The following is a 22,547-nucleotide window of genomic DNA, read 5'->3' as shown; positions in this document are numbered from 1 at the left end:
TATATGAAGTTATATCTATTGCAGTGCCCCTACCATCATATGATTAAAATTCCAACACTTGGCAGTCTGCCCATTTTTACAACTGACTGTAGCAGTGCTGCAATGCATCCATCTCTCCCTCCCGTCTCATTTGCCCGCTTGGCCTATTGGCACATGCAAAGCTGCTGTGGTGCTGGGCCTGCTCCCCACTGCTCCTGTGAGGTCTCAGCCAGTTATAGCTGAACAGTGCATGTGTTGTAAAATTGTAAGGTAATAATGTTAGGTATCAGTTTATAGGCCAGGTTCATTTAGTTGATAGTACCGTGTTCTACAACCTTCCATTTCCGTTACAGAGGGGTCTATGAAATATGCCACAGCCAACTCTCTATGGCCAACTTGCCACAGGACAACTTGCCTCAGGACAACTTGCCACAGGACAATAGTTACATTAATATCAAAGACATGATGGAATAGAATAATTAAAGAAAGGATGCAAAAGGAGGGAAAGAATGAAATGTGAATGACATTTTTTTATTTTTTATTTTAAATAATTAAATTGAACTGTTCAATTGTCCTATGTGAGTTGTCCTGTGACGAGTTGTCCATGATGAGTTGTGCCGCAGCAAGTTATCCCATTCCGCTACACAGAGCCAAGGAAATGGCCTTGAAGCAAATATCCAAAATCCTTTAAGTAGACAATGACAAATGCATTCCTTAAATCCTGGAAAAGGAGTAGAGTTCAGAAGATTCCCGATTCACTGGGACATGAGAGATTTGTATGATTCTGTAATTGCTACATAACCTACAGTATAATTCTAGTCTTCCTGAGGAGTTGGTTTCCTAGCCCAGTCTCCCAGTCCAGAGTTAGATTTTAACCTTCATAATTTCCCAGGTAACATCTCCAGCTATGAACATGTAACTAGAGTTTCTGTTAGGCATATGGTGTTAGCCTACAATGTTGGGTTGAAAATATATTAACCATAATGCTATGGCTTTAAGAAGTTAATTGGCCAATGGGTGTGTAAGTGTTCTCATGGCCATAAGAGGAAGCTAGGAACATAGCTTCTCTCTCTCTCTCTGAATTCACTGATCTCTACTGTTACTGTTCTTGCTCTGCTGTTGGTTTACTACTGTTGTAACCTGTAACCTGAACTGTGTATTGACCTCTGGACCGGTAGGAAGACTTTGTAGTTTTGGATTACTCTTTGGACTGTTGCTATTGTTTATGACCTGGACTGTTTATTTTTGACTGTGCATTTTTGTCTTTACACCACCTCAAAAGTAAAATACTTTTTGCTTTTAGAACTCAGTGTATTTCTGTGTGTGACTTTTTACTACTCTCAGTACCCTTCCTTGTCTGTGCAACTCTTTGGTAGCACAAGGAGACCCTGCACAACAAATTCCTTAACAGTTTCAATACAACTAAAATAAGCCAGATTGGAGAATATTGGTTTATTTGGCCTCTAGCACCAGTAGTTAAAATACTTAGGAGCATTTTCCAAAATCTAATCAGACTGTTTTCAATATTCAAAAATGAAGTTCAGCGTCACCCAACTGCAAGAGAAAGATCCTGCTAGATATTCCAAGCCCATTCTGCCAAAGAGAATCAATCGTCATTGTTATAACCATGCACATGCAAAAATTATTGGCCAAAAAAAAGTACTTTTATCCTTTGGGGGTGGGGGAAAGAGAGCTTTGGAATTCTTATGAAATCAAATATATACATGTAGTCCACAAAGCCCAGGGCTTTTTTTCTCATAGAACGCTCAGAACGGAGTTCCGGCACCTTTTTTGGATGGAACCTTGTAGGGTAGGCAAGGCAGGTTGTATGACACATGTGAGTTCCGGCACCTTTTTCTTTTACAAAAAAAAGCACTGACAAAGCCTATAAAGCTAGCCTGCAGAACAATTCAACTTTTGAAGTCCCTACTTTCTGCTCAGACAAATGCCTCCCCTCCTGCCAATTGAGCAACTTATACCCATTTTCTAATTCATGAAGCTGCCATTCTCCATGGGAGAGGATCATATTTCGGTCATTCGTCACCTGAGTCCCTATGGCAGGAAGATAAAATCATCCCCCATAGCACCTTGTCTATTATTAAAAGCTCCTTGCTGCCCAGCTAATATTGGCTTTGTTCATTTAAGGAAGAACAGAGAAGGATCCTTGAACAGGCAGATATGTTACATGCTGCAGGACATTCTCCTAACAGGGCAGGAGTCTACACCTTATCAGAAAACCTGGAATTATTGCAGAAATTAGCTTCCTGAAATGGCAAACCCTTTCTTTCAAAGGGAAACAACTTTGTTAGATGGAGCTATCTCAATAGGAGTCGGAACAAAATGCCTCCAGGAGACCCCACTCTTCTGTAGCCCCTCACCTTAATTTCCCCCTGTAGGATCTTCTGATTGGATTCATACGCTTAATCAAGTCAGTAAGATCTGTACACATTATAAATATATGATTAAATTTTGTTTCGAGCCACAACAAGTTTTATGAATCCAGTTTGTTTAGCTTGCTGCATTAGCATATAATGGAAGGTCAGAAGATTGGCTTAGTAAACTGTATAAACTTCAGAAGCCTTTTTTACTTAAAAATGGAAAAATGTTGGTTTTGATGATTAGCTAACATAAAGAAAGAACAGTAATGTGATGTTAGAGAGAGACTAACATATATTTGTACTTATACTAGCTGCAAGGAATATTGGAAGCCTCTTTTTAATATCTTTTTTCCTTTCTTTTCTATTTTTCTTTATTTTTCTTGCATTTTTTTCTTTTGATTTCTTTCTTTTGAACACAGCTACACCCTTCTCCCTTATGCCTAACTATCCATGCATACCCTCTTCGATCACAGTCCCCATCACTCCTCTTTCACCCTTTACCAGGAAGGACACATTTTCTACCACTCTTTAAGCATTTAGTTACATTGCAGAAAAATCCTGCTCTTTTGCTTGGCAGTTTAATACTTCCAGAAGATTCCTGAAGACAGAAAGAAAAATGCTTCTGGTGCTGAATTTGTCAGTCAAGCTGATAGGCTGATTGATACATCATACAAGGATAATGGCTGTGTTCTTACAAACACTGAACCACAAAGCACCAATTTTAGTCTACTGGTCTGACTCCAAATAAAACAACCGCCAGTTGCAAGTCCCAAGAAGATGCAGAAAAAGTTATATAGCCTATATGTTATTTTTTTTTATAAAGAAACAGAGTGAGAGAGGGGGGAGAGACCATATCACAACCTTGCTAATTTTTAACTGCAGTATATAATTAACTTCTCTTTAGGCAACATCCAATGTTCCTGGAAGACATTCTAGGAATGTCAATTTTATGAATTGGGGTGATCTATTGTCAAAACTGTCCCCATTCAGAATTGACACATTTTATGAATTCTGTGGTATCTGGCAAGAGGATGCACAATGCCACTATTATGTCAGTCTCCCTCTCAGTGGGGGAGAAAATAAGAAATGCCATTTATCAGAGGAAGAGAGATAAATATTTGTTGAATTGATTCCCCTGCCTCTGTCCTATAGGATAAAGGGTGTGGATTATATGCATGGTGTATCTACAAACAGAGCATCAGCTCAGATTCCCACATGTGAGCATTTATGTATAATAGAAACAAAGAGGGCAGCATACTATTTGTGCAGAAGCAGTTCTATTTCACTTTCTCTGTAATTTTGAGGCTAAATATGTATGCATGTTAATATGTATTAATATATAACACAGAGATTAATATGAAAATGGATTGATTGCCCACCAATCAATGAGTATCAAAGGAACAATGGAGATGGGTCACATAATATTATTGCATACAGGAGATCCATTATGTAAAGGAATACTACTTTAGAACAGGAACTGATCATATTGATATAGAATGAATAAACTTTATGGTGCCAAAATGTGGAAACCATCATCTCTTCTATGCTATGTATTTTATCCTTTTTAGAGAATATTTATTCTGAGTTCATTCCAATATTTGAGCTGACAACTTTAAATGCAAATAGCTTTACTTCTTCCTTGGAGTGTGGTAGTAGGAACCCAAACTAATGTTTAGTGGAGACTACATCTCCACAATAAAGCTCTCAGCAGTGATGGCATTCCATTTTATGACTTTTATTATTTATTTATTTTTGTAAATAAAACACCCCTTTATTCTTTTTATAAATAACTCAAGGTGGTGAACATACTGAGTACTCCTTCCTATTTTCCACAGCGTTGTAGTAACAGGTAACAGGTAGGCGAAACTACCCTGCACAGATATTTTAAAAGTGAGACAATGTCACCCAGAACTAGATGATGGGGGGGGGGGTGTGAACTGTGCTTGAGTGAATATTTACATCAGAGGACATATCTCTGCAAGACTTTTGCAGAAGAAATGAAGAACCAAAGCTTCTCTGTTAAAAACAGATCTAATAATTATGGTGGAATGAGGAGCCAGTGAATAAACCAGCTGCTTGTAACTTTTTCCAGACAAGGTAGTTCACCAGTGCTCCTTATAGCTACAAGACAAGAGACCTCCATCAAGTTTAGAGCTCTGGGAGACAAAGGAATAGCTAACTTGGCCAACCCACAGTCAGTGCCTATAAGGACATTGGATCCATATATTTCCCTTTCTATTCACTTTCAGACATTGCAATATTAATTATTTTTCAGCCTTAGGAACCTATGGATCAACACGTTTTTAAAAATGTTTCCTTCAATTCTTAGCAAATTAAGTTTTAAATACAAATTTAAAGACATTTTTTCTAGAATAAACAGCAAAAGGGTGATTAAAATTTTGATTTTTTAAAAAAATACAAACAGTTTAAGGATCAAAATAAACTGGAAATAGGATTTGAGATTAATTATAAGAATCCTTCCAATGGGAAAATACTTTCGGTTTGTTTGAATCTTTATAAAACTTGATAACATGGGAGGGGAGATTGGACAGTAGAGAGAACTGGAAGGAAATAAGAATTACTGTTAAAGGAGAAGATCACTTAAACTTGACTTCTATTAATACAGAATGGAGGAAAATATTTTAACATTCAGTATATTGAAGGGTGTTTTTAAACAATAGATCCAAAAATTAATGTTATGGAAGAGGAGTAAGTTTTACCAGACAAGACTGAGACTGAAAATGGATTTAAAAATGTCAAACTATAAGAATGATAGGGGAAAAGATGCTACACTGGACATACAAAAGAAACAGCTGATACCTTAGGAATTAAAAAGAATATGCAAATAAAAAGTATGACCTTTTATATTGGATTTACACAAGAGGCTTGTTAAAAATTTGAAGAATTTTGTAAGAAAGGACAAAAAATAAAATCAAGTTTTAGGACATTTAAAAAATTAAAGTTCAAGATTGTTAAAAGGAAGAAATATAAATTTGGTTTATTTGATCAAGGTTAAAATAGGTATGTTGTTGTCTCTGGTAAGCATAATGCACATCAGGACTCAAATAACAGGGCCTTATAGATTTGTTTACAGAGAAATATGGGAAGAAGAAACCATTTGATGTATTTTAAGATAAAGTGAGATATAACTTACCATAATTAAGGATCACGAGCACCAGGCCAACATCACAAAGCCAATATGTGTTAAGTATGAAAGGTGCTTCATTAATAGCCCTGCACTATTAACTAATTATTATAAACAAGCAGCATCTATAAATTCTAAGATTCTTGCTATCTTTGGGACTATGCTCTCTGCCTGAAACTGCTCACCCAAAATGTGCCAGTAGAAAGGAAATGTTGTATCAAGCTCTTGAAATTCTGGGACAGGACCTTGAACTGTGGTAGCAACCCTTTCTCTCTGAAACTGTTACAAGTTCAGGATGCCCCTCCCATTAATATTTAGATAGACTTAAAACCTTACTATTCAGCAGGGGCTTTGGTGGGAGGCTGTCATAGGACTCAGACAGAAATGCAGAAAATTTCCTTTTTCTAGGATCCATTAAGTTCCCCAAAACATTATCCTCTCAACTGAGCCTGTTTTGGAAATATTATTTTTACTGTGCTTAAATGCTTCGTAATAGTTTAAGATGTTTGCATCTACACTTAAACCAAACTTAAATAAAATTAAGGAAACTGCTATATTGCTCAAGGTAACTTGGATATTCTGTTCCCTGTCTTTAGGCCCCCAATAAGAGATCCAAACATTTATTTGGCTTAACATGCTACAGAACTGTATACAGAATATTCTGCTAAAAAGCCATTGCTTAAAAAACAGAAGTGTGCATATTCTAATTTCTGTGTTATTCGGCTGTAACCTACAGATCATATTGTAGTAATAACAAAAGCTGAGTTCTCCTAATGCTGGAGTCTGGTCTAGAACCTTCCAGGAGTCAGGTTACAGTAATTCTACCATTATCACAATCAGAAAGGACATTGGGAATATGATCCCCACTCCAACATACCAGAAACCCAAGTCGCAAATTTTGGGCCTCATACATAGCAAAATTCTGATTAGGCTGGCTCATGGAAGGCATGACTTGTTTTCCATTATCTTGACATAACAAATTTAGAACTAAATCTTTATTGTAACTCAAAAGCAGTACCATTACAAACTGCTACCTGTCTAAAATGAAGGCCAATTCACAACCTGAATGCTCCCCGGGTTTAAATCCAGTGCCTTTGGTTCATGCGTATTTTTCTGCTAACCAACTCTCACTTTGTTTTACAAACTTATTTGTAAATGGCACTGCTTGTTAATATTCTCCGTATTTCTGCAGTGGGGAAACTTCAGCCACTAAGAAAACCCCCAACAGCTTTTGAATTGTCCCTCAATACATATCAAAAGATGTACTGTACGGTTAAAATTGAAATACAATCCTCGTTCTGATTATTAGCTCTAGACTAGACCTGCACTCAGTCTGTCCACTAAATCTCTGCTTTTTCCAGTGCCTTGTCTTTGTCACTGTGGGAACTTTACACTCAGGTTTGCAATGATGGCTCTTTTGTTACAAACTACTTCGTCAATTATTTTTACCATTGTTTTTATATGATTCAAGGCAACAAACATATGTAACATTCCTACACCTATTTTCACCACAACCACCACCCTGAGATGGTTAGGACTGAAAGAGAGCGGCCCAGTCATTCATCAGGCTATCATGCCTGTTAAGATGTTTAGAACTTAATTCCTCTTTTTTAAGCTAGCATCTTAACCACTTCATCAAATTGGCTCTTAATCCAGTCTGCTCTACTTACTCCCCATACCTTTTTTCAGTCTACTGTAATGTCTTCCTCTTGTAATGTTTGTATTTCAGCTTTGTCCAGCAGTCTTATCTTGTGAGAAGTCACGATCCAAGCAAACTGACAGATTTCCATCCCCATCAATTCAATTTGGTCATTTAAATGTCCTCAATACATGTGATTTTATTATTATTTTACATATTATTAGTCTTTCATTTTGCTTTGCTAATGTAGAGCCATGAAGATGACTTTAAAGGGAATATTCAAAAGCCATTACAAAACAAGGACAAAAATGTTCTTAAGAGCTGGGAGAAGATAGTATTAGAAAAGGCTTAGACTGGTTTCCCTCTGACGCGTAGGGGGAAGAGAGGGAAGTAAAAACAAGCTGACTTGCAGGATGCATTTTGGCTTAGTTCAGTTCAGATGTTACACCATCCCAAATGTTAGATTCACCTATTTCTATTTTGAAATGGTGACAGTTTGTGTGCGCCATTTTGTAATGATGTTAAAATTCAGGGGGGAAATGATATATTTAACTCCCAAAGGGAAAAACAAAAAAGGGACTGCAATCTATTAGACTATGAAAAATTTTGCTTTTCAGGCCCTACTGAAAAGGTCACCATGCAGTTTGGGAAAACTCTGTATAAGCAGAGTTTATACAAAGGGAAAAATAATCAAAATGCACATTAAAATTGCTTTTTATATGTATTTCATAGCATGATTCTCTCTTCTCTTCACCTTATTCTATTTTTACTAATAAATAGCTACTTCTTGTAACTATACACAATTTAAAATTAACTTTCATTTTTATACTGCAAACATTTACAAAAGTACCTCAAATCATAGCTCTTAACTACAAAATTATAGCTTAATGGCTGATAAACGATTTAGATTTGTTAGGTCTCTGCTCATGGAGATGTGTCCTGCTGCCTTCCTTTTAACAGCTTGAGAATCAGTCTCAATTGTTATCTGTAAAAGAGATTAGATTTCTGGGTATCATAAAATTTGAAAATACATGTTGCCTACTCTCAAATGCTGGGACATCTGTGTATGACTATCTAATATTCTTGCTGTTTCTGATTGGGAGTGCAAATAACACATTGAATACCTTTCATGAACAATCATAAATTTAATCAAGTCTCTGGCTTATGGTTGTCTTATATACTGCTGGGCATATCTTGCCTATTTCAATTTTGTATATAGTTAACAATTTTGTTGTTACTCACCTGATTACAATGTACATACCATTTCAATTAGCATTGCTACATTAGAGATTAAACCCTGTATGTGTGCATTTTTTCTGTTGACACATTCTTCCAGATCGGTATGCCAGCAGCAATACAGGATGCCAAAATCAGTACAGCAGTAGGAGAGCCAAAGGAAGGCAGGGCAATTCATTTTTACAACTAATACATGCTACTGTTTTTCTCCAGATAGACCATCTTTCTTACAAAAGTTAAACTGAACCAAGCTCACATTTCGAGAGCTAAGACCAACTATGCCCTAGACAACCAAGCACAACTGAGTTACTTACATAGCTTTGAAAACTAATATTTTTTTAATATGTATTGATGGCCTATCAGCCAAAAAATGGTGTAAAGACTGGAAAGGAAATAAACTATTATGCACTACATAATACGGGCCCCAATACAGAATCAGAGTCGGAAGAAGTCAGCGAGCCAATTGAACCCAGGCCCTACTTTACACAGGAATCCAAATTAAAACTTCCCAGAAAAAATGTCTGCCTAGCCCTCACTGGAACACACCACTATTCTGAATAATTCACTCCATTCTCAAACAGCTGGTATAGTTTTTAAAAACATTTGGTTGGAATGTGCTTATTTAATGTCCTGCACACTAGAATGAAAGGAAACCTTTTTTCTGGGTGGCATCCTTTCAATTATAAAGAGGGCTATTTTATTGCTTCCATCTTTCTTGGGGCAAGCATTTCTTCAACTTATCTCCTTGGACTTACTTTCTAAATCTGATTATAAATGCCCTTCTGTAAATGTTCCAATTTCTCTAAATCCTTAAAATACGGTACCAGAATTAGATACAGTACTCAAGGTGGAGTCCAGCCAGAGTAAAATGGAACAATTTACCTGTTATGATTTTGAATTATTTCTGATGCACCATAAAAACATTACTTTGCTGTCATTATTACAGCATTAATTCCTGTTCACTTTGCAGTTAAGTATCACTACCTAATCAGCTATTCCATGTTGCATTTATTTTCTAAGAAGTCCGTGCTTCTCTCATTTTAGTATTTCTAGCCTACGGTGTCAAACTCGCAACATCATGTTATGTGTCACAATGTATCACGACTTTTTTTCCATTGCCGGCAATGGGGTGGGCACGATTTCGCCATGACACATCCGGCCCATGGGCCAGCAGTTTGACGCCTCTGCTCTAGACTATCAAAAACATTTATTTTGTCTTGTGGGATTTTGTTCTTTGTATCATCTGCAACTTCAGTTAGCATTCTCTATATCTCTCAATTGAAGTGGCTAATAAAAGTTGAATTCTGCCACTTTACATTAGTTTAATAAGGAACTATTCATGAACACTTTTTGAGCTATGTAGCCACTTCATTCTCATTTCCTAACTACCAGTAGAATGTCTTGAGATATGTCAAAATGGAAAGTCATATGATGTGCAGAGAAATTTATACAACTGTGTCATGGTATTTTAGTGCTTGTTCTAGAGAACAAATGCATAGTGCTTGGTTTGTTTCATAAAGTTTTTCTTTTTTGCTTTCCACACGTTGAAGTTGCACTGTCTTGCAAACAACAAAAATATTAACTCACATATTTTACAAAAATATCCAGCAATTTTATCTTTCATAGAAATATAGAACTGATGTAGGAATATGTAAAATAGGCATGCCCAACAGAACATATGAGAGCGCACAAGTTGGCATGCAAGTTTGCACATAATGTGCAACTGTATATCCTCATGTGTCCTCCAATTGTAGCAAGCAGTACGGTATGTTGTTTTCCAATTCTCCGTAGAACCCTCCCCCCAGACATCCTCTACCTGCACGCTTAAAAGACACAAACCCACCAACACAAATGCTTAATTGATGGTTAAAAAAATTCTGGGTTTTTATTGGTTTTGCTAGACAATGCTAAAAAAAAAAAATCCTCCATTCTGAAAGGCAGGGCTTGAATTATTTAAATTTTTATCCTTTTGTTTAAAAATAACAAAAAAGGGAAAAGGGGAGAAGAGATCATAGCAAAAAAAAAAAAAAAAACGACAACAACCCAACAGCACCCTCCCATTCTGTGTTATCTTTATATCGTATGTATCTTCAAAATATTTATTTCCAAACCAAGGATACTTATGAATGACCCTGCAAGCAGCAAGTCCAGGAGAAGCAAATCATATAAATGCTGACCATGTCAACAACAGCAGTACATAGACTAATGGACAGAGATTACTTCCAGTCAAAGAATCATACTTGGATTCCCAGAACTACAGCTACTGTGCCTGACCACTATCTACAAACAAAGAAGCTGAAGTCACCTGTCCTTTTAACAATGATATAGCCAGCACTATCCATAATAAGTCATGTCAAAACATGTGTCATGTGACATACAGGTGATATACTTGCATCATGATGTCTTACAAAGGTACATAAGTTGCATCATTTGCACCACAACACGGTACTTCTTTTTGCTCCTCTGCAAATGCCATGGACACAGCTGTACACCATTGGATATTTTACTATGCTGCAGAGGAAAATCCCACTGAGGCAGTTTTATTCTCCTACCAATTCAGATGCTTTATTTTCGTGCACAAAAGGCAATTGAAGGACTAAGGACAATCACATTCACGCCCAAATCTTCATGCTCCTGTCCAGCCCCCATTGGGTCACTATGGACAATTCACAGATTGTTCCTCCTACATTATACCCAGGCAACCTCTACCTACAGAAAATCTTTGGGTGCTTCACAGCACATAAGCAAGAGGAAGCTGTGAAATCTAGTTTCCATGCCTTTGAGGATAGAATGATTCCACTACTCTGTAGTCTTGGTTAGCAGTTCTAATCCAGTGGCATTAACAGAGCTCAGATTTGTGGCAATATAACATAATGCACAAGGTAAAATTTACAGAAAGACCAAACGAGAGAAGCCTGTATGCATTCTGAATAGGGCATGACCCATTAAAGCCCAAGCTTCAGCAGAAATCTGATCTTCAGAATTATACCTAAAAATGCCAACTGCAGGAAGCTTGTTAACAAGCATAGAGATTTTTTTTCTGCCATGATCCCAATTTTGAATACTGCAAGAAGCAGAAAAATATTTAAAGGGTATTTTTATATATATATATATATATACGTATATATATATTTATTATATATATATTTCAAGATAAGAAAAATAAGGCTAATTCAAGCCTTGCCCTGTGCAAACGAAAACCAAAATGAGATCGCCAGTCACAGAAAAGTTCCAATTACATCACTACAGTCAGCTTGTTATTTTCTGTTTCCTCTATTCTTTTTGCTTTTTAATGTGACAACTAGGGAACAGAATTCTCCTAGCATATAGAAGAACAGGGGTGGCACGGAATTGATTTCAGTAAAGCAGAAAAAAACTGGGAGGGAGAAAAATGTCAAATACAAGACAGCTGACTGTTCTAGGGGGAAAACCTGGTGGGCAAAAAAGTAAAGAGTCTGTTAGTCAAGTAATGAATGAGTTTTTAAATTATTCTGTTTTTTGTCTTTGAAGTCTAAAGTTCAGAAGCTGTGGGTCCCATCATTACAGGGTAGCCACGACATAGAAGTGGAACTCCCCTGCCCTCCCCTGACCTCTTTTGAAGAAGTCTTTGTCATCTGCTGCTGCGTGTTCGAAGGGTTTCCCCCCACCCCCACCCCCCGCAGGAGCACTCTGTCACAACCAGGAAGGGCAGGCGGAACTCAGGATGAGAGGGCGCTTTCCTTCTGTGTTGGCTGGACTTGTGAACGCTGCATCAGCTTTTGGCTTTCGACATCTCTAAAATGTTTCTCGACCTGGATGGAGAAGGAGGCAAGGAAGTTAGCACTCATTTTAGACAGTGGGACTGCTGGCATGTTCCTGAAAAATATAGGGGTTCATGAGGCTGGAAACACCGATTGCAACAAGATGGCTTACAGCTGCGTTCACCAACCTTTTCAGTTCAGCGAACCGATAGAAACGATGGCAGCGGAGGGAGGGGACGGTTTTATATGCGTGTGCACGCCACTTTCATAAGTGCAGCTGTGCATGCGCATGCCCATGTGTTTCCCAACATTTCCATGGCCTGGTTCTGAATGGACTGCAAGCCAACAAAGGGCCACAGAACAGGGTTTGGGACCCCTGGTTTACAGCAGTTTGAAATTGGGGGTCACTGATGAACCATAAAAGGAATCAAAAAAATTTAAAGCAAAAAAAAAAAAAAAAAAAACCACACACAACAAAACCAAGGTGTTTGTGTTCCATTGCAAATATTAAAGAATATTAAGTTTAAGTTTATTGAATTTACATACCGCCCTTTTCCCGTAGGACTCAGGGCGGTTTACAAAGTATTTAAAAACATCAATACAATACAAGAGTTAAAAACAGTTAAAATAATTAAATTTGATCCCCGGGGGGGGGGGGGGGAGAAAGGAAACTGTATCAAGGGATTACATTACTTGACATACAGAACATGTCTTTATATAAAACTTCAAACACGACACAAAGACATTTCTTATAGTCCTACTACTGTAGGATTGTGGAATTTCATTCCATACTACAAATGCAGCTACCACTTTAATCATCTGAATTTTAGCTTGCCTTTTGTTTGATCAGATACTTATTTTTTTTAAAAAGTTATAGGTAGTCCTGGACTTACAACTGCAACCGAGACTGGCATTTTGATCATTAAGTTGTCATCATAAGCCAAGTCACTGACATGATCAAATCTCATTTACTGTTTTACAGCGGTTGTTAAATGAGTCACGTAATCCTAAATTGGAATCCACTCTCCTAAATGGCTGGGGGTTTTTTTGCCAGAAAATGGTAAATATGTCACAAACTGTGGTCATGTGAGCATGGGACTCTGCAACCAGTCATAAATATAAGCCAACTTGCCAAATGCCCCAAGTGCGGTCATATGTCCCTTGGGGTATATGCCCGAGAAACATTTTGTAACAGCCAGAAGTGTTTTAGAGGCTGTAAACCACCCTTTCCAACACTGAACGTTTGTTAAACCACTAGTCATCAGTCAAGGACTATCTGCATTGCTTGAGGCATACATGTGATGGAATGTGCACCTGCAACAGAAGAGGGGGAGGTTTTTGCCAAGGGCGATCCAGCTCAAGATTGCACAATCCCAAACTGAAAGGGGAAGGGGAAAGAGGTTTAGGATAATCATACCATAGAATCTCCCTGGATATATCTTGTAGCTTAGAAAGTTATAGCTTTAGTTGGGCAAGAATCTGTCTATTTGGTGTAAGGAAATAAAACATTGGACTCAGTTGGGTCTCACTATTTCATCTTTGGGCCCGAGCCTGACAATATGAAACCTACATTCACACATTGTATCACCACAGTATACTGAAGCATCATTACTGAAACAATTGTCTGAGTTTACCAAATATAATTAGAAGCTAGTATTTATGAAGTATAGTGGCTGGGCTCACATATATTCCAAAATCAAAACATACCATTTAATGGACAAGCAAGATATGTGAATTCAATTTAAGTTCACTTTTTAATCTGCATGATCAAGGTCAAGCTTGCTTGTGCAGCTGTTCTTTGAACCCCATTTTCTCTTTTCCCTGATAACCCTCTGGTCTTTGTATACTTACTATTTTGCGTACATGACTTAGGGCACTCCCCTCTTTGCCTTTACAGTTTTCCACTTGATATGGAGGGGCAATGACAACTTCTTCCATCACAACTATATTTTTCTCTTGCCATTTACAATCTTTAATACTGGAGAAAGCATAGAGAAATTTTATTGGTTCCGAAAATTCATGGGAATTTGCAATGGGAAAAGGGAACAGGATGATGCTGTTTGTTCTCATCACGAACTGTCTAATGACTTTCTTTTTAGCCGAAGAACTAGTACTCCTGAACATTCCTATACAGGTAGTCCTCGACTTACAACCATTCATTTAGTGACTGTTCAAAGTTCCAACAGCACTGAAAAAAGTGATTTGTGACCAGTTTTCACACTCTTATGACCATTGTAGCATCCCATGGTCATGTGATCAACATTAAGGACCTTGGCAACTGACAGTTTCAGGGTCCTAGGGTTAAGCGAGCACCATCTGTAATCTTCCCAGTTGTCTTCTGATAAGCAAAGTCAATGGGGAAACTCAGATTCATTTAACAATCACATGATTCTCTCAACAACTGCAGCGATTCACTTAGCAACTGTGGCAAAAAGATAATAAAATGGGGCACAACTCACTTAACAACTATCTCACTTAGCAATAGAAATTTTGGGCTCAATTGTGGTCGTATGTTGAGGACTACCTGTACTAGTTTTTCACGCTGTGAATTTGTTCTGTGAGTATACAAACTTACGAATGAGTCATTGTTAAATTTTATTTTTATCAGTCCTCAACATTCCATTAACATTATCCTTTTTCAATCATCTAAACATCTGTACATGCTGAACTTTGTAATTGTGTACATATATAGATTAGGTTCACATAATGCTAAATTATGTTGTCAATAAAATATGATTAAATTTATATGCATGTCTAAGACATAAATCATAAACCACAAGGAATTACTTTACACATAATGCTAAATCAAAATGAAATAAACCACATAATGGCTTAGTATGACATCTGAATGTTCTTGTGTAGTCTTACCAAACTGACTTGAAATATGTAAGCTGTAAACTGGTAACTGACTTGAAATATGTAAGCTGTAAACTGGTTCTTTTAATGAACAGATGTGCACCCTTCACAATAAACTAGTTTCAATGCAATTTTCATTTTCATTACAGAATTTAAACCCTTTAGAAATACTCTTGCATCTCAAAAAAGTAATTAAAATATATAGTGGTTTTTTTTAACGAAGTGATTTGCATAAAACATATTTGCTAGTGAAAATGAGGAAATAAAACATTCACAAAGCAAAATTCACACTATCAACATAAATTCACCAGCAAATAATCATACACCATTTTGTATCTAATAGCCATAACAATCCAAATTATGTGGGGTTAGAATAATTCACTTAACATATTCAATTTTAATCACAAAAAGTGAGGAAAAAATTCAGTTTTATTTCCAAACTCTTGATTTTTAAGGAAAATGAAAGAAAAACCAAATTAATGTACACTTGTATTTGTTGGAATGAGCACTTGAAAGGGATAAATTTACTCTAGAAATTTCTGCTCAAAAAGTATCTACTAAGACCATTATATCTATATAAGTTCATGTTACTTACGTCTTGTGTATAGTCTGAAATAGTTGTTGTCCTTCCAAGGAGACACCAGCACTAATTGCATATGCCTGGCTCATCTTTTCTTCCTTCTCCATCCGTGCTTTGCTTGCAAGCTGCAAAGGTACATGAGAGATGCAGTAACTTTAATCTTCAAATGGAATTGGATCTGCGGAATGTCTGGATGAGATATGGGACTAATTCCATCTCATGAACTTATTTAACTAGTTAAAAACTCTCCAAATCAAAACATGTAAACCACAGATAATTTTAAAATAAGGAAGCAATGAAGTAGTTTTAAGAAGATTAAATGGGTAGAGGAAAGATGAGGGGAAAATGAGATACAGCTAATATACAGTAGTCCAATCGAATATCCAAATCCAGGATTTCTGGGAATTGAAGTCCACACATCATAAAGCTGCCAAGTTTGAGAAACACTAGACTAGAAGAAATGTACAAAATGCTTCACTTATAGCTTTATTTGTAGGAAAGAAAGTTAGTTAACTAAATCCATTTATTTATTTCTCTGGCAAGAATTGAAATGTGGCTATCAAACAACACCAAGAAGCCTCCATATTTTCTCCCTTAATTAACAAGTGCCATTGAAGACTCTGACAGATGAAGAAATTATTTAATTGGGAATATGCCCAACAGGCATATAACAGAATTATGTTTCTATAGGCAAATCCATTTTTCCCTCATGCCATCACTCTGTGAATATCTAATCCTCACAATACTATCATATGTGTAAATATATCCACCCATGTTTTATGGCTGTAGTATTAGCATTATTATCCTTCTCATACTCTCTACTACCCCCTCTTATAGGTATCATTATTGTAATTATTAGTTACTTTGCATGTACACTGAAAGCTTGTGTGCTGGAGACAAATTCCTTCTAATCACACTTGGCCAAATAAACCCTTCTCTTCTCTTTAGCAAAATTGCACTACAAAATCAACTCTGAAAGCAGCAGTAACTGCCTTTCTATACTTTGCCCTTGTATGATAAATAGTTTAGTAGGCCCCAATACCCACCTGATATTATTTTAAATACTGCTGTATATTTGCATTTCCAGTGCAAAGCCAAAACATGTAGAACATAGGAAGTTCTGAACAAATTTCTCCCATTACCCCTACAAAAGAGTTACATCTACATTCATCTAATTATATAAACCAGTCATTCCCAACTCTAGGCAATTAAAAGATAGAACATCTATGAGAAAAGGAAAAGCCTTGACCCAGAGATAGGCATCTAAGTAAAAAGAAAACAAAACCTAATAAATAAATAGCTGGACCAGTGCTTAATAGGGATACCTCATTCCAGTGATAAACAAGAGGATAGCCATCTTTCTTGAATCTAGCATTCTCCTATCAAGTCCACGCTATAATCATATATAACTTTGAGGGAAGGCTGCCTTGTCCAACTAAAATGCATCAGGGAAATGAGATACAGTTGAACAGTAAAATACTCTCAAGATTAAGAATGCATTTTTAAAGCCTGAAAATTATTATGGGATATATTATTTCCAAATCGAAGATAATGAGAAAATTAGAAGAATTGAGATGCACATTTAATTTTAAAGTGATTAGACATGTGTGCACAAAACACATGCATTGTCAAAATTTGCTCCCATGTTTCCTGGCCAAGCCTGCAACTGTCTTGCATAATAACAATGGGGAATCACTGTTGAAATGACTTTTGAAAGATGGTTAAATTGTGCATTGGTACTGTGACTGGCAAGTTATCTTCTGCTGGCTTATAACCTCCAATGTAATAGAATTCTCATAATCTTTAGTGTCTCATGAAGTGTACACATCAGCAAAGTTTAGTATTTTTATCTGTTATTTAAACTTGCAATCTTTCAAAAAAAATTGTGGTACGGTAAGAGAAAAGTTGAAGTTGACCACTAATGCTGATAAAGTCAAGAGAATATTAAACACATGGTTCTATATTAATTTCTTGGCCAAGCCAACTAATTTCATTGTTTTATAAGACTGCTGTGCTAGGATTTGAGAATTCCTGGAGTAGGAAATATCTAACAATTACCAGAAAAAATAATTAACTTCAAAACTATATTGTTGCTACTGAAAATATAATGGCTAAGAACATCAAGATGCAGTTTAAGTCAATTGGAACTAAACAAAAAATATTTTATGCTGCGAAGTTAGTGTATGTGACTTCAAAATCCATATTCACAAAAGATTCTTACCTTGCTAACATTGAGTGAAGCTAAAGGTGGGGGTGTTTCCGTGCGGTCATTAATTATGTTAACTTCTGATACATACTGTAAATTTATAAGCAAGATATCTGCGTGGTTAGGTTTACCACTTGAGGAAGGGCATTCTGGGGAAAAAATATTAAGGAAACATACAAAAGTTGTATAGCAATTCAGTGTGATACACTTCTATGAAGGAAGATTTTATCTTTATGGTACATCCAACATAATCAGGATTGCCTCCTGAGAAAAGTTGCAAACAAATTTAACAGCACAAGATTAGTTCACTTAAAATGTCCAGCAACAGGTACTAACTATATAAACCAAACCTTACCCAACAGAACAATCATTTTCTTAATAGCTTTATCAGTCTCTCTGTAAAACTGCTGTAAGAATACACAAAATCTCTGTGGACTATTCATTTACATCCATGAGGTTGCTGTCAAATCACCCAGAATACTAATTTCATTGTCAGTAATTAAAAAAACAGATCAAAGCCTCCTATTACAAGACTGAACACAGAATCTTGTACTCTGCCCCACCACGGATATTCCTTTTTTTCCATGACTTTATTTGCAATAACTTACCCTTTCAAAGTCATACAGGTTGAAATGAACTACACTTGGAAAAGAGAAGGTATGGAGTTTCAGTCTTCCTAATATGGGTATTATTTCTTAGATCAAGAAAGATATCAGGTAGACTACTGCATTATTAGGTTTCTTGCCTTTTAATAGCTATGACTGTACATCACACCATTCACATCTCATCATCATTCATTAACTCAATTTCTCTGAGTTCTTCAATTCAAAAACTATGGCCCAGACTATGATTGCCTTAAACGTAGTCAGTGAAGATCCATAGCAGTTACAAGAAATAACTACTCCAACTACTCCTTTCTTTTTGCTGCAAATCTTTTTCCAATTCATGTAATAAGATATCCCAAACCAAATATTAAAGTAAACCTTGAAAGGTTTACACACGTCAAAAGCAATTGCATTAACAGCAAATGAACTTACATAGATTGACTTGCATAAAGTACTTTTCAAAGATTATTCATACACTCAAATTACTAGCCATCATATATTGAGAAATCAAGTGTTACACTCAATGAAATCCTGCACCACTGTCCTCAAACCAGCTTTCCACACCCTATCTCCATAAATTACATATTGTTGACATATCCCCCAATTTTTCTTCCATTTCTATTACAATACCAGAAAGCACTTTCTATGCCTCAGTTTTCACTTCTTATCCATCTATTAGCACTCAGTTTTCTCCCCTTCCTAGTTAACGTAATGGCTCTTCTTCACCCTCCTTCCTGTACAGTTCACCTCTGGCTCCAATTCCATATGTAAATAGTATGGTTCAAATACCCTGATAGTCCTTCAATCAAATCTCCTCTTTCAAAATTAGACCCCCTCCCCCAAAGCCACGCTTCTAGGTTTCTGGGAGTCTTTGACGTAGCGCTCATTCCAGCAACAGCCCCAATCTTTCCAAATCTGTCACAGCTCCTCATGCTTCCATCTGCCGAAGAGGATCGAGCTGGCCGAGCTCACGTGCCACTTTCCCATACAGACCCCTCGCAGGCCCAGCGACGGCCTCCCCTTGCCCTACCGAAGCTCTGCCCTGCCCTTCCCAATCAGGATACTGAGTGCCAACATCTTGCTGGGGTAATCAAAAGCCACCACCTCGCCTTGCAGCCGCTGTTCCTGGCAAGTCCGGCACGACACCTGGCTGCCCACACTGAAGTACTCGCCCGGGGCCGCCATCTTGTTTCAGGCCCAGGCCGCAGCGGCGGCACCCTTCGCGCCCCCGCTGCTCCTCTGCAACCTTCGCTGAGGTGGCAGAAGGAATGGCGCGAGGAGAAAGGGAGCGCCGAAATCGATCCCGGCGCGCCAAACCGGGCCCGATGCGCTCGTCTCTCCTCCTTAGCCACCTGGCTCCTTCAGCCTAGGCGGAAAAAAAAAAAGGACGAGTGGCCAAGGCGACGGGGCCCCGCCTGTACGTCGGCCCCTCCCGCACCCACGCACGCACGTGACGTCACTAGCAAAGCGAGAGGCGGTTGGCTGCCTGTTCGGCGGTCCCTTCTTAGGGAGGTGCGAGTATCCCCCTACCAACGTTTGGAAAGAACACCACGGGGAGCAGAGGCCGGTTAAAAGGGGGAGGAGCGGCAGGAAAGGGGCGGGCCCTGAACCAGCGAATCTGTTGGGGAGGGTCCAGCTGGGAATTTGAGCTGGTGTTTTATGCAGATTTTCTCTGAAATAAATCTGATTAAGGATTAAACTTTTTCTCAATTGATGACCATAGAGTGATCACTCTCACTTCGAGGGAAAACATCGCGGCTACAATCTTAAACCCGCTGAACCGAGAGAAATATGATTGCTTAGTAGAGGCTGCTTCTGAGCAAGCACGCCCGCATTTTAATTGTAAGATTGCAGATTACCTGTTCGAGAGCAAGTTTAACCTGCAGAAAAACTACGATGTGCTGCAAAGTGGAGATCGGCCAGTGCATCGCCCCTAAGGATGCATTGCTGTTTGGGGGCGAATAAATCGAACTCCATTTAATTCAGATGCAAAATTTAGGATCATTCATTAGTTTAATAACTTGCCTTTCCTCCAGGAGCTTAAGATGGTGACCACCGCATGCTCTTTTCCAGCATTTCCCGACTGCAGTAGTATTGGATTGCGAAATAATTCCTGGTGCCATATTATCCGGTCTCTAAAGGTGGACCTGGATATGCAATGCCTTTAAACTCTTAAAACTATATCACTGTAGCTTTCGCAGTGCTAGTTCAAGATTTTCCATCTGTGAGGGGATAGATGGATAGACATTTCAAATAAACGTTTATATATTCGGAAAGATAACGAGATTCTTGTGGCATCTTAAAGAATACTGTAATTTATTATAGCAAAATTTCCGGACAGCTTGCAAATGTCCAAAGAAGCAGAATGCAATCTATGAAAATGTATGCTATAGAAACTGTTGGACTCTAGGAGGTATAATCATCTCAAATGTTTTTGTTGCAAAGCCTTTTACTGAGTTCCATAGATGGATTAAACTAAACTGAGAGTTCCATATTTAAAATATTCTATTAATGGAATTATAATAGATAAAATCTATCGTGGGTAGAACATATTCATTTTTGCAAAAGACAACCATGTCTGATCAAACTTTCAAGTACTCCTCTTAGTTTAGAAAAAAATCTTTTTAAATGGAAGAGTGATAGTCGCAGGAATTTACTTCAAAAGATTAGTTGCAATTCAATAGATTTTATCCTGAAATACATATGAATAAAATAGGTTGCTTCATAACTGCAATCCTAAACAGATTAGAAAATGGTTGAATACAACCATTTCTACAGCATTTGTAGAAATATGGATAACAAATGACTGGACTTTTTTTGAAAATTGAATCACTATTTTGGACAAATAATATTTAGGAGCATACATTCTGTCTTTTCGTGAAAGTGAGACTCCTGTATATCGACCTCAACAGTTTGGAGGACTACTACAGGTAGTCCTCGATTTATGACCCCAATTGGGAGTGGAACTTCCATTGCTTAAGCAAGGCAGTTGTTACTTAATCAATTATTTAATTATGTAAGTCACACCCAATTTTATGATCTTTTTGCCATGATCATTTAGTGAATCACCACAATTATTAAGTGAAACATGCAGTCATTAAGCAAATTCATTTTTCCCCAATGCCTTTTTTGTCAGGCTGGAAAAACTGCAAATGATAACCACATTACCCTGGGAGTCTGTACCATCAAAAATTCATTCCAGTTGCCAAGGGCCTGAATTTGGATCATGTAACCACAGGGACGCTGCAATGGCTGCAAATGTGAGGACCAGTCAGTCGTAAATATTTTTTTCCACAGCATCATAACTTACAACCATTTATTTAGTGACTGTTTGAAGTTGAAAACTACCAGTAGATGGCAATACTGTACCAAATTAATGCTTCCTGTAACTATTTCTGGAGGGGTAGGCAACCTTGGCTCTTTTATGACTTGTGGACTCCCAGAATTCCTGAGCCAGCATGGCTCAGCTTGGTAACTCTCCCTTTCCCCTCAGCATGGCTGGCTCAGGAATTCTGGGAGTTGAAGTCCATGAGTCATAAAAGAGCCAAGTTTGCCTTGTTCAGAATAGTATAGGGTCCCATGCTTGAGCAAGGATTGGACTAGAAGACCCACAAGTTCCCTTGTAGCCTTGTTATTCTATTTCTATGTTTGCTGCTAGCTAATTGTTAGCCAGATTTTTGCAGTCCAACTATGGTAGACTTGACTAAAGAAAATGAATGCAAAGCAGGCATCAGTTGTCAGCCTTGCAAAGGTGAAAGGAAAGGAATTCAAATAAATTATTCATAAGTGTCTCTGATGAACATAATTTAAAGTCTTACAATGCCCAGCAGTTATATATTCCTTAAAACAAGCGGTATTGAAAATAGCTATTGAAGAAGCAGAATAAATGCAAGTTAGAATTTTTTTTGAGGTCAGTATGATAAGAAACTCACAAGTTCTTTATACACAATCCATGCTAGTTAGAGGAAACAGTTGAGGGAGGCAATGTATTACTTCAGAACAAAATATCAAAGCACTTGAAAATATATTTTCACTACATTAAATGGTACTGTGGGAAATAAGCTTGAAAGTAGTCCCAATATAAGGTTTGTTTATGAAACACTGAAGAATATTAGGAGCAGTACTACTGGATCAAGCCAAAGACTAATCTATGGTCAAAGAATCCATCTACATTCCCAACTGT

At 37.5% G+C, this 22,547-nt stretch overlaps 1 protein-coding gene across 2 annotated transcripts; it reads right to left on the bottom strand.

The window, feature by feature from the left end:
• Positions 1 to 404: 404 nt before the first annotated feature.
• LSM12 (LSM12 homolog) lies at positions 405 to 19,885 on the bottom strand. Of its 2 annotated transcripts, XM_083378210.1 has the most exons (6): positions 19,429 to 19,885; positions 17,775 to 17,908; positions 15,569 to 15,678; positions 13,969 to 14,095; positions 7,992 to 8,126; positions 405 to 700 (listed from the first exon to the last, which is right to left on the bottom strand). In XM_083378210.1, the coding sequence occupies exons 1-5, from the start codon at positions 19,547 to 19,549 to the stop codon at positions 8,019 to 8,021; spliced, it is 600 nt and encodes a 199-aa protein (XP_083234336.1). In that variant the 5' UTR covers positions 19,550 to 19,885; the 3' UTR covers positions 405 to 700; positions 7,992 to 8,018. The 2 variants fall into 2 exon arrangements, with proteins under 2 accessions (XP_083234336.1, XP_083234337.1); XM_083378211.1 differs by lacking the exon at positions 405 to 700 and having other exon boundaries at positions 7,993 to 12,168.
• Positions 19,886 to 22,547: the final 2,662 nt, after the last annotated feature.

Source organism: Vipera ursinii (assembly GCF_947247035.1).
Source record: "Vipera ursinii genome assembly, chromosome: Z".
Classification (NCBI taxonomy): Eukaryota; Metazoa; Chordata; class Lepidosauria; order Squamata; family Viperidae; genus Vipera; species Vipera ursinii.
This window is presented reverse-complemented; position numbering and strand designations above follow the sequence as displayed.

What these genes read in the sequence shown, in the direction of transcription:
- LSM12 (XM_083378210.1), bottom strand. Translation starts at nt 19,549, where the DNA reads ATGGCGGCCCCGGGCGAGTACTTCAGTGTGGGCAGCCAGGTGTCGTGC. An exon ending in CAGCAAGATGTTGGCACTCA is followed by an intron (nt 17,909 to 19,428) that starts GTATCCTGATTG and finishes TTTTTTCCCCAG; the next exon opens with AATGCCCTTCCTCAAGTGGT. An exon ending in CTTCACTCAATGTTAGCAAG is followed by an intron (nt 15,679 to 17,774) that starts GTAAGAATCTTT and finishes GTACCTTTGCAG; the next exon opens with CTTGCAAGCAAAGCACGGAT.